The sequence below is a fragment of the Eurytemora carolleeae genome, unplaced genomic scaffold, assembly GCF_000591075.1.
Source record: "Eurytemora carolleeae unplaced genomic scaffold, Eaff_2.0 scaffold1494, whole genome shotgun sequence".
Lineage (NCBI taxonomy): Eukaryota > Metazoa > Arthropoda > Copepoda > Calanoida > Temoridae > Eurytemora > Eurytemora carolleeae.
In genome coordinates, this window is record NW_019397438.1 from 1 (window position 1) to 13,270 (window position 13,270).

The 13,270-nt window shown below is 30.9% G+C and overlaps 1 protein-coding gene across 1 annotated transcript; it reads right to left on the bottom strand.

Annotated features, from left to right (window-relative positions):
* Positions 1-234: 234 nt before the first annotated feature.
* On the bottom strand, positions 235-11,378 carry LOC111714295 (uncharacterized; the record flags this gene model as incomplete). The annotated part of the gene is made up of 11 exons (XM_023489367.1): positions 11,185-11,378; positions 8,519-8,592; positions 7,784-7,850; positions 6,774-6,920; positions 5,211-5,313; positions 3,033-3,133; positions 2,195-2,267; positions 1,831-1,840; positions 1,470-1,521; positions 980-1,056; positions 235-368 (listed from the first exon to the last, which is right to left on the bottom strand). Coding segments are annotated over exons 1-11 (993 nt in total), but the record flags the coding sequence as incomplete, so codon positions are not given.
* Positions 11,379-13,270: the final 1,892 nt, after the last annotated feature.

Genomic DNA, 13,270 nt, shown 5'->3' on the forward strand with positions numbered 1-13,270 from the left:
TTTTCAATGGCTTTTCAGAAATATAGTTTTTAGATATGTAGCTTTAGTCACAAAAAAGTTATGGGCTATTCTACATATTTTTTTTCCAAATACCGGACTTTTTTCCGCGCTGTGCCCAACCCTATGCATTAAAAAAAATGTTACAAAAAATCCTTTAAATTACTATTTTCTGGAATTTTCAAAATGTGGCCTGCTGCTGTCAATATTACAGGGGATATTAGTTCCAAAACTAACTCTTGGCCCATTTCTAACACTCTGTGTTAGAAATGGATGAAAAAATAATAAAAAATACTTTTCTTGAAAACTGGTTTCGTCTTCGTAGGTTAGAATTTTGTCCAGGTTGTCTCCACACCCAAAGTACAAGACTCCTTGAAAGCCATAAAAAAAGATTTGAACCATCGAAATAATTTGGATAAACCCACGGCAAAAATACTGTATCTGTCAGGATTTTAATGTTTTGTTAACTGGAAGATTGGATTAAAATATAGACGTTTAAACATTACATATTATTGTAAAACTCATATCTAAACATTTAAATATACAGGGTGTCATATTGAAAAGTGCATAGTTCTAAATTTGGAGTTTTGCAGATTTAACTGAAAGTGAAACCTTTAAAAGATTTCATCATAAAACATTTATAAATCTGACAGTACACAGAAATCTCAGGGTTCTTTCTTGTATTTAAACAATTTTAACAACTTCATATTTCTTTTAAAAATTATCAATAGTTTTAAATTGTTCCTTTTTTATAGAAGCATGATTTTTGTTTGATAAAGCTAGTTAAATAATAAAAATGATGTTAACTTTTTATTTTATAAAATAAAGAATTAAATTTTCGGGTCTCCTCAGCTCAGATATCTGGACCCCGCCCCCAGATCCCTCTTGGCCAGAATGGGTTAAGAAAGTAACTGCTGTTTTTTTTTAAAGGTTTTATAATATTGTTTGCCTTCTATAAAGTATAAAGATAAAATTAGTTTACCAGGTGTATAAGTGCAAAGTTGTGAGATGAAAAACCAAAGAGATAAGGCCAAACATTTCAGGCTTATCTTCAGATCACTAAAAGGAGAAAAATAACACTTTGTCAATTTGTTCGTTCAGCGTTTTTTAACGACGCATTTTGTTTAGTTTTTTTTCTGTCGTTAAGAAAAAAATTAATTTGTTCGTTTTCAGAATTATCGTTAATTTTTCATCTATTTCGTTCGTTTATTCTATCTGAACAAGCGTTCAATTAAATTGTTCGTTCAGTGAGATCGTTGGTTCGGTAAAATCGTTCGTTCAATAAATCCTTTGTTCAGTAAAAAAAACGATTATATTTATAAACTTTGTTTTTAAAAAAATCGTTCGTTCAGTGAAAAAAAATATTTTTTTAAAAGTTTGTTTGCAAAAAAATGGTTCGTTCAGTAAAAAACAAGACTTTTTTTTCTAAAATTTATTTGAAAATTTTACTTGGTTTAGTAAAAAAAGCCTACCTTATGCTGCTAGAATCAACTATTGTTAAGTTAACGGCGGGTTCTGTTTTCCCTGATAAAATTCTTGAAATTATCATTTGTTTATGATAAATAAAACTGAGATTAAGCTTTACCCATTCAAACCTTTTTCCAATCTATAAGTATCTTATTTCTCCTCTCTGTGTTGTAGAAATCAACAAATTCTTTTCAAGAAAATTACATTCCAATTTCTATATTCAAAGATAGAAAAATAAAGAAAGATCCTTTATTGGTTCTTAAAGTTTAAAAGGAACATATTCCTCTCTTTTGAGGTTTCCTTAAAATGAGGAAATATAATAAGAGTTAATTTCTACATTTAAGAATTATATAATAAAGATATTACCTCCATTTTCCTTGCGGGGTAAAAAAAATGATATTTGATAGTTCAATATAATAAAATTAGAATGAGTATAAAATTCTAAGTTTATAATCATTATTCTATTTTGGTTAAAAAAGGAATTCTGATTAGGTTGGGAAGAAAATAATTTTGATGTTTCTTAGGCAAAAACTCTAATTTAATCATTTTGGCAGAAATATATATAATTTGAATTATTATAGCAGGAAATTTAAGGTTTATTATTTAGGTAAAGAACATGACTAGTTGTTTTAGTTGGAAAAATTAAAATTTATTATGCTGGCAGTAAAATATCGTTTTAGTTATTTTAGTAGGAAAAATTTAAGTTTTATTATGTTGGTTGAAAAAATACCTTTTCCTTAGAAACTACGAGTACACGTTTCTCTGGGGTAACAGTTGTCTGAGAAGTTGCATGTTTACGTCTACTGAATACGGTGGTTTCCAAAATAAAGTAGAAAAGGTATTAAACTCAGCATTACCTACCGGTAGAAGATACAACAAAGAACTATAAGGTTGTTTAGATCAAGGTTATAATGCAAGGAAAGTTAATCGCAGTTGCGTATACTCTGCCTACATATTGAAATCAGTTCTCTCTGGGCGGAATTTGTATACAAGAATAGATTCATCAGTGTTCGTTTAGTATCCGAGGAGGTTAAAAGCATTAAATTTTGATGATTTTGATAATTCACATAATAGTTTTCTATGACCAGAATATTTCATTGATTTTTTATGTGAAAGATAGATCCAATATCAGGCTTCGACATCCGTCTTGTGTTTAATATTTTGATGATTTTGATAATTCACATAATAGTTTTCTATGACCAGAATATTTCATTGATTTTTATGTGAAAGATAGATCCAATATCAGGCTTCGACATCCGTCTTGTGTTTACATTACCGCCGAGAGACAGTACACTGCAGTACAAAAGATGCGTACACCTCTGAAATAACTTTCCTTGCATTAGAACCTTGCTCTGAAATAACTTTCCTTGAATTTAGCCTTGGTTCAGATAAAAGTGTACTGTGTCTGTGTATAGTTTCCTGTAGAACTTGTGTTCATTTTCCTTTTAGTAATAAAAGTATATCTACATATATAGTGAACAAAGATCTTGGACTTCTTTGTGTGCATACTTTACACTCATAAAGGAATGTTTGAGTTCATGCTGCTTTTTCTTTGGACCACTGTATCCCTATCGGAGGAGTGTGTATTATCATCTGTATGTTGACCCCGTCGTCTGCTATGGGTCAGAGCAACCAGAAGAGCAACCGTGTCTGCAGTAAAACAGATCGCCTAAACAAGTTATTAAACAGATTTGAAGATGTAATGATCTTGAAGGGAATCGTTTGAGGCCTGTTTTTAAACATTCAAAGTTTTTCGGCTTTTTAAATGCTTCACAAGAATCTGAGATGCTTACAAATTCTAATTTAAAATTTCACAAGAATCTGAGATGCTTACAAATTCTAATTTAAAATTTCACAAGAATCTGAGATGCTTACAAATTCTATTTTAAAATTTCACAAGAATATGAGATGAAAACAAATTCTAATTTAAAATTTCACAAGAATATGAGATGCTTACAAATTCTATTTTAAATTTCACAAGAATATGAGATGCTTACAAATTCTATTTCAAAATTGCATTCTGGACAAGTTCATACTTTCATTACACAAAGCAAAATTTTTACTCGGATCAAAGTTATTGATTTTTCAAAAGGGAAACGATTTTCTAATAGTTTTAATCAGAGTAAAAATTTTTCTAGTATACAATTTTAAAAAGGATTTGCATCTCAGATTCTGGTAAAGCCTTTAAAAAGCCTAAAAACTTTGAATTTAAAAAAACGGGCCCCAAAGCGATTAGTCATGATTAGGATTAATAGGTTGTATTGGTCCTGCTTTTAACTTCCCTTGGAGTTAAACATAGCTTCATACAGTCATAGATTTAAACTAATACAGATAGAACACTATGTATCGTTACTTTCATTACACAAAGCAAAATTTTTACTCGGATCAAAGTTATTGGTCAAAACGATTTTCCAATAGTTTTGGTAAATATCTTTAACCAGAGTAAAAAATGTTCTCTGTGTAATAAAAGCAAACTTGTCTAATATGCAATTTTAAATAGGATTTGCATCTCAGATTCTGGTAAAGCCTTTAAAAAGCCGAAAAACTTTAAATTTAAAAAACGGGCCTCAAAGCGATGCCCTTCATTAGTCATGATTAGGATTAATAGATTGTATTGGTCCTGCTTTTAACTTCCCTTGCAGTTGTACAAAGTATTATACAGTCATAGATTTAAACTAATACAGATAGAACACTATGTATCGTTTTTTCAAATTTAGGGGTTTTCGTTCACAATAAAAGGAGTTACGGGCATGCTCTCTCTCTGTCTTTTCTTCCAACGGCCATGCGTGTAACTCCTTTGGGCTTCTGGCATCAGGGTTATTGTGAACGAAAAACCCAGAAATCTTGAAAAGACGACATCAAGTGTTCTATCTGTATTGTTATTAATCTGTGCATACAGTTAAACCCAGGACTTCGGAGAAACTAAATAAACTGTTGTTTTTTAAACCTCTTGATAATGGAATACTGCAGATATTTAGTTCTTATTAGATAAATAGAAGAGCTCATTAATACTGTTTGCGATTTCATGACTTTTTTATTTATTTTTACAATTACTGAGATTTAACTGTAATAGAAGATTTAGACTGGGAACTAGATAGTTTAGAGCTTTGCAAAAAGGCATATTCTCAAATATCCTTGCTGGTACAAAGTAAAATATGCTGATGTGTCTACTGAAGATCTACTCTAAACCTGTATATCGTTTATGGGCTGCCTACTGAAGTATGCCTCTGTGTGGTGAGGCACTGGCCACTTTAACGGTCAACCAGACCTGTACACTTGAACAAGTGTAGAAAACCTGTCTTAGAGTAATACTTAGTAGTGAGTACAAAGGATTATGAGACTGCACTTGAAACGTCCAAGCTTGATACTTGATAGAAGTTCGAAGAGAAAAATTGTGTCTATCTCATGAAAACAAATGTCTGCTAAACACAAACCAGATCTTCATGATCATAACCTTACAGAACAGAACCAATTCACAGTTGTTCATGCCAGGTTGGAGAGGTTAAGAAGATCATGGATACAAAGACTACTGAATAATAGATAAACGTACATAAATGTGATTTTAACATTATAGAAATCTATAATCTAAATCTTATTGTATTCCTAAATGAACTTTAATCCTCGGACTTTTATCATAAACTATTTTGATGACTCTGAAGTTCTGGCTTAACCTGTAGTAGTTAGACTCTTTTAGATATTCAAGAGTTTATGAGTTCAAACTGAGTTCTAAATAATTTAAAGGTTACCAACAGACAAGCGAATGGTAGAGTTAGGAAGTAGATAAACTGCTGTGTTGAGATTAGGTAGAAATGATCCATAGCATCCAACCCAAGGTTTTNTAGTTTAAACCTTTTTTTTTTAAAACTTATATTAATTGATTTAACATAATTTATAGTCTGAAATATCGAAGATATAGGGATTAAAAAATTAGACCTATAAGATGATTTATGTACTAGAACTTGGTGTAGATATATTTGAACCTTTAACGGGAGTGTTGGAGAAATTTCAAAAGTTTACATTACCCTTTAAACCTTTGTCATAGCAGAGCAAAGAAAATATCCTGGTTTTTTAAATGTAAAACTTGATCAGTGACTATACGCATTTGTAAACAACAGATACAAGGAAGAAAATTCTGAAGAAAAAAGGCCGCAGGATATACAGGGTGTCCCAAGAAACATGACAGTTGATAAATAGTTTTGAATGTCGTCTTATATATACTGTATTATGATATCAAAGGTTTTTGGCAGTTTATTTCGTTAAAAAAAATTTTTGCTCAAATATATTTTACTTTGAAATCAAGTTTACTATAATACATACTCCCATATATTAATATATTTTTATTATTGTCTTTGGTATCAATCAACTTAATAAATTATGGAAGAAGACATTCTAAACTGTTCACCAACAGTCATGTTTCGTGGGACACCCTGTACATAGTTTCTTCAGATTGACTTTTTTTAAAGCCTACTTTGCACATACAGTCGTCCACCTACTTTAACTTTTACAATTCCTGAAAGAAAAACCACAAAATTCTCCTAGTCCTGGTATTTCCAAAATGTTGTCTGCCATTTTTGTGCTGTCAATATTATCGGAGATAAAAAGAGCTTAAAAAAATCGGATCACATTTTGGAAATGCCATCCATGATTAGGGGTATTTTGTGATTAGTAACTCTAAAAGGAATTGAGTCTTTGCCAAATCTTAGATTTTCTAATTTTGCAAAAACCTTATTTTCTGCAAACTCAGTTTATTTGCTTAACACAATTCATTGTTTGAAATATCTAATGTCTACGGCATTGGGTTGCAGAGATAAAGGGCCTAGAAAATCTGAGTTTTTGTGACAAAAACTAAATAGTAAATTCCATTTACTTCTAAAATAAGGTTGACAAATAAATACGGAAAATTAGATCAAAAATCAAAGACTACGATCAAATTGTCTTGCTACTGTCATGTTTCCTGGGACACTCTGTATGTCTTGGTTCATCTTGCCTAGTGCCATTGTTGTTGTTTTACAATGTTTTACAATTCTATTAGCATAGTATTTACTAAACTTTTTGAACTTTTAGGTGACTGAATTTAAGAATTGGTATTCATTTTTATTTGACGTACTAAAGATCATACAATCGTCGTTATATATAAATAAAATTAAAGACGACTTTTGTTTCTATCAAGCTTTCAAACAGCATGGATACACATAAACATGGAAACAAAGAGAAATTGGCAATCAACTCCTTCTATTGTAAACTTGTAATTTGAAAAGTTAAAAATTAAATAGAAATTTCGTCTTCATTTTATTGATATAAACGCCAACCATTGTATGAGATATTTAATAAAAGTAAGAATATTACCGATGGTAGCGAGCATGATGGAGAGGGCTAATGCAAAGAAACAGATAAACCTAGCTTTGCCCGGTGAAGCGTGTATGTGGTACTGCAGTGGAGATATAATAGCAATAAATCTAGATGAAAACATGGGAGTTAATTACCGCTTTAGGACTTTTTATGAAAGGTCTAACACACTTAATTACGATGAAACTAATCATACAGAGCGTCCCATATCATATTAGACTTTCTCCCATCTTTAACGCCAAAATACTCATATAATACTCGAAAAATCTAGCATTTTCTGCAAGAAAAAATTTCTACTGCCTTATTGAATTTTTCAAAATGAAATCATTCTTTTTAAATTTTCTGATTTGTCCCCCAAATCGTAGTTTAGACCCATTGACGCGATCTAATTTGATGTGGGACACCCTGGATGTAAAATTTGTGGTACACAAAATTTAAGCACCGTGGACTAAAAATTAAAGCACTGTGGTCTAAAAATTTAAAGCACCAGACAAGGCAATAATGGTCAAACAAATTTGGAACATCCTGGTCTGAACATTTAAGAAGCAATACAACATTTGTGCAAGAGTGGTCCTAAAAAATTAAAGCACCGTGATTTAATTAATAAGTGGTTCATGGCTAAAGAAGTTTAACACCTTGATCTAAAAAATAAACCGACTAATATGGTTTTCCAACCTAATTCCGTGTTACGGATTATTTGCAAAATTATCCCGAATTTTTTTCCATCTGCATTATGGAAAATGGTCCAGAATCAATCAAATCTGGACAATTTTTTCCGTAAACCGAAAATTTCCTAAACCATGTGTTCTGGAATTCCGGAACATATTTCGATTTACGGATTGTGGACCGGAATATTTCCAGTTTCCGGAATATTCGGACCATTCCTTTTCAAAAATGGAATTTTCACCCCGTGAAAGTATAAGCCCACAGCACTGAGGACTAAAAAAATATAGCACCACAAGAAATGTATAACCTGTCCAAGCTTGGTAATATATCCGAAAGTAGGAGGAGGTATCGATTGAAGATCAAAGTGTAAAAAACTGAAAAAGGAAAAGAATATTTTTTCTACCCAGTTTTTCCTCGAAATAAACAAAAAAAGGAGATTACCAATTATACGTTATTTTCCAAATGAAGTATGCATTTTATTTTTTCATTACAGGAAAATTGAAGAACATTAAAGTTGAGACAGANTATGCATTTTATTTTTTCATTACAGGAAAACTGAAGAACATTAATGTTGAGACAGAAACCGGATTTTATAAATTGTGAAAGGTAATTTTGTGGATCTGAATTGGCAACTTTTATGAATCTTGTCAATTTGTTAAATTGATATCGTTACAAATATGTAGATCTCAAATAAAAGTATAAGGTTTAGTTTATATAAACTCTCTTAAATTGATATCTTTACAAATATGTATGCATCAAAAAAAGGGTTTCGTTCATAAAAACTCTCTTAAATTTGTATCTTCACAAATATAAAGATCTCAAAAAAAGAATAGGGTGTCGTACATAAAATTGAGCATTTGTTACAAAATCAAATATTCTCATTTCTCTATCTTTTCAACCTGCAGTGGTGTAAACCTATGATATTTACCTAAACAAAATCATAGGTTGCAATATCTAGGGTTTACAACATTGAGTTGTAAAGATATAGGAATTATAAAATCAGAGTTTGTGGTAAATATTCAATTCCTTTCCGTTTTCATACCTGATCTAGGGCAGTAGGGTATAATTCTTGAACTGGTGAATCCAAAACATATCCCGTACAGACCGACACACACACTTTTCACAACAATAATAATAATGATAATAATAATAATAATAACAATAATAATAATAATCATGATGATGATAAAAAAGTAATAATATTAATAATATTAATAATCATAGTGGTGTTGGGTCATTTCAAAGAAAGACATTTCATAGTTATGGACATTTCATCGAAGGACATTTCATAGAAAAGTTATTTCATAGAAAAAAATTCATAGATAGGACATTTCATAGATTGAACATTTTATAGATAGGACATTTCATGGACAGAGTAGATTTTTCAAAGATAGATAAAATCAAAGACACAAAAGCAATTTTTTTAGTGACAAGGTATGTAAAAAATATGTCACAATTTAAAAAAAATTACGATCAGTTTGACTAACAAGAAATAACAGTTATATAATAACAATGATAATAATAATAAATATGATAATATTGATAAAGGATAGAAAATGCTGAATTAAAGATGTTTTATTTTGTTGATATCATGTTAAAAAAACTAGAATCTTTGTAAAGTTTCAAATTATTTCATGACTGCAGACAATATTAATACAAGTCACGACATATGATCCATCATATTTCTAAGTAGATTGTATGTGAAAATATTTTTCATCAATAATGATATCAATAATTAAAGTGGTGTTGGGTCATTTCAAAGAAAGACATTTCATAGATTGAACATTTCATGGACAGAGTAGATTTTTCATAGATAGATAATTTCAAAGACACAAGAGCAATTTTTCTAGTGACAAGGTATGTAAAAAATATGTCACAATCTTAATAGGTCTTTGAAAAGTAAGACTAATACCAATCAACAGCGAAAAGGCTGTTTAGTTTACCCTGAAATTACCCAAATAAGTGAACTGTCCCTTTAAAATTGTAACATATTTTTTTACATACCTTGTCACTAAAAACTTGCTTTTGTGTCTTTGAAATTACCTATCTATGAAAAATCTACTCGTCCATGAAATGTCCTAGTTTTGAAATGTTCAATCTATAAAATGTCCTTTCTATGAAATGATAATAATAATAGTAGGTATAATAGAATTAAATGTTCAATCTATGAAATGTCCTATCTATGAAATGATAATAATAATAGTAGGTATGATAGAATTAATACTAATAATATGTAATTACAATAATGATAACAAATTAGGAATGATATAAAAGAACAACAATTATATCAAAACAATAATAATAATAATTAAATATGATAATATTGAAAAAGGAAAGAAAATGCCGAATAAAGATTTCTTATGTTGTTGATATCATGTTAAAAAAAACTTGAATCTTTGTAAAGTTTAAAATTATTTCATGACTGCAGACAATATTAATACAAGTCACGACATATGATCCATCATATTTCTAAGTAGATTGTATGTGAAAATATTTTTCATCATATTTTCGGATAATTAAAATTGATTTTCGAGATCAGATCATCAGGCTTTATCTTGATTCCAGGATATCAGGTAATCAGGCTCTATCCAGATCCTATGAAATTAGGGAATCCAGATTTATCTAGATTACAGGAAATTAGGGAATTAGGCTATATCTAGATTCTAGGAAATCGGGATTTATCTAGATTCTAGTAAATCAGGGAATCAGGATGTATCTAGATTCAAGGAAGTTATGGAATCAGGCTATATCTAGATTCTAGGAAATCGGGATTTATCTAGTTTCTAGGAAATCAGGGAATCAGAATGTATCTAGATTCAAGGAAGTTATGGAATCAGGCTATATCTGGATTCTAGGAAATCGGGATTTATCTAGATTCTAGGAAATCAGGGCGATTCCCTATTCTATATCTAGGTTCTAAGAAATAAAGGTACTCAGGATTTATCTAGATTCTAGGAAATTAGGGAATCAGGCTATATCTAAATTCTAGGAAATGAGATAATCAGGATTCATCTAGATTCCAGGAAATCAGAAAATCAGGCTATATCTAGAATATAGGAAATCATGGAATCAGGATTTATCTAGATTCTAGGAAAACAAGGAACCAGGCTATATCTAGATTATAGGAAATCAAGTAATCAGGAGTTATCTAGATTCTAGGAAATTAGGGAATCAGGCTATATCTAGATTCTAGGAAATAAGGTAATCAGGATTTATCTAGATTCTAGGAAATCAAAGAATCAGGCTATATCTAGATTCTAGGAAATTAGGAAATCAGGCTATATCTAGATTCTAGGAAAACAGGGAACCAGGCTATATCTAGATTCTAGGAAATCAGGGAATCAGGATTTATCTAGATTCTAGGAAAACAGGGAATCAGGCTATATCTAGATTCTAGGAAATCAGGTAGTCAGAATTTATCTAGATTCTAGGATATTAAGGAATCATGCTTTATCTAGATATTAGGAAATCAGAAAATCAGGCTCTATCTAGATTCTAGGAAATATGGAAATCAGACTATATCTAGATTCTAGGAAATCAGCAAATCAGGCTATGTCTAGATTCTAGAAAATCAGGAAATCAGGCTATATCTAGATTCTATAGGAAATAAGGAAATCAGGCTATATCTAGATTTTAGGAAATCAGCAAATCAGGCTATATCTAGATTCTAGGAAATCAGTATGTATTTTAAGGCTGTGCCTGGATTACCTGAAAAGTGAGGATATAAGGCTGAGTGCCTGGAATATATGCCTGGGTTTGTTAAGTTTCCTGTTTATTAGTATAGCAAGGATTACTACTATACTAAGCAGAGAACTAAATATTATCCAAGGAGTTGATATTATCATCAGTATCCGCTCCTCCATCTAAATATGTTATCCAGAGTCCGAATTTAATTAATTTGAGCCGTGTCTAAAATCCTCCAAAAGCCGGTTTCAATTGAGCGCCGGCTTAAATCTTGAAACACTGAACACAATTTTAAGTGAAACCAACCATATTTGAGCTGCGGCTCAANATCGATGAAAGCCAAAGCAGAACCGTAGATTCGATTATTTCAATATTATCATTATCTTGCTGTTTCTATAATTTTATTCGTAGATTTCATCAAAATGTAGTCATAACAATTAAATACTTTGAAAGATTAGTGTCTGACGTTGATTAAGTTTTTTTAACTTTCTTAAAAAGGCATTCTCTCCACTTTAGGCCTAAACTAGGTCACCTTTTAAATTATTTTGATGGGTCCTCGTGAGGCATGCTTGAACAACTTGAATGCATAGTTCTTTCTTTGCAAACTAAGTACTGTGTATGGTTAATTTTACTGAACCAAATTAGATTGATGGGTTAACAGCCCCCCCCCTTCCCCCAGGGTTAAAGAAAGATGTATCCTCCCATTTTACAAACTTGACATACCTGCTCAGACCCAGCCCCCATATGGCGTCTGAAAACTAAGTCTGTGTATGGTTAATATTTTACTGAACCAAATTAGATTGATGGGTTAACAGCCCCCCCCCTTCCCCCAGGGTTAAAGAAAGACGTATCTTCCCATTATACAAACTTGACATACCTGCTCAGACCCAGCCCCCATATGGCGTCTGAAAAGTTACAAAATCATCTGTTTTTAAATTCAATAGCTGTTTGTCCTATTAGTCGTTTTTACTAAAAAATACAAGCATAATTAATTGAATGATTTCTTTGGAAATTATCTTTAATGATTTTTTTTATTTAGGGAATTGTAATGTTGATTAATAGAGAGTTGGTTTAGGACTTGAGGAGAGACTATCTCAAACTTTTATTTATACAGATTGCAACCTCCTCTCTCTTCTTTATACATATTGCAACCTCCTCTCTCTTCTTTAGACTCTCAATGATTTCCTGGAGGACAAATTATTGAACTCCTCCCCCTCTCATTTTTTAATGAAGAAAAAAATCTAGGTACCACTGTAGCACATTTCATCGTTTTTTTTTTATTAAATTTAAATCAGTTTTCACACTCAAAAAAAATAATCTGGGTCTCCGTTAATGAGTACTTTAACAACATTGAAAACATCCTACTCATTCAGTAAAAATTCCATCTTTTTATCATGTTGATAAAAATATGGAATGGGAATAAAAAAAAATATGCAGTTTTAAAAACTCATAATCTGCACCCCTGCCCTAGAAGGAAAAACAGATTTGGAATTGTATAGTGATGCCATTAATTGGCAATATCGAAATTGTTAAATTTAACAATGATTAATATAGTTGAGTGAGGTGAGGTGAGATGTAAACTCATATAGAAGTAGAACAACAAATTTATTCTAATCAGTACTAATTATGTATAAGAAAGTTAGGGGAATTTTCTTTACCAAGGGTTCCCAAGACCAATTTTTCCCGCAAAACATCCAGAGAGCAGCGAGGGATGTTTTGTCGGCAAAATTGGTCAAGGAAGCCCGCATTTATTTGTCAATTTAATTTCCCAAAAAAAGGAGTTGTACACTTCTTTATTGTCTTTCAATTTGTTTTTTCACCAAAACTTCTCAGAGCTGGTCGTTATTTTAATCTAATTGTTTCAAGGGACGAAATACGAAAAAAGTAGCAAGACGATTTGAAGGTCGTCCTTAATTTTTGATACAATTTGTATAGTTTGCTGCATTTATTTGTCAACCAATTTTTGAAGTAAAATTATAGAGGTAATGATTTTAAATTATCCCTAGTCCTGGTATTTCATCATTCTTTAATTAAGAAAGATGTAGCACATTTGATTTAATGTTTTTTCTATTTATTTCATACAAATCTCACCTTGTTTTTAAAATTCTCC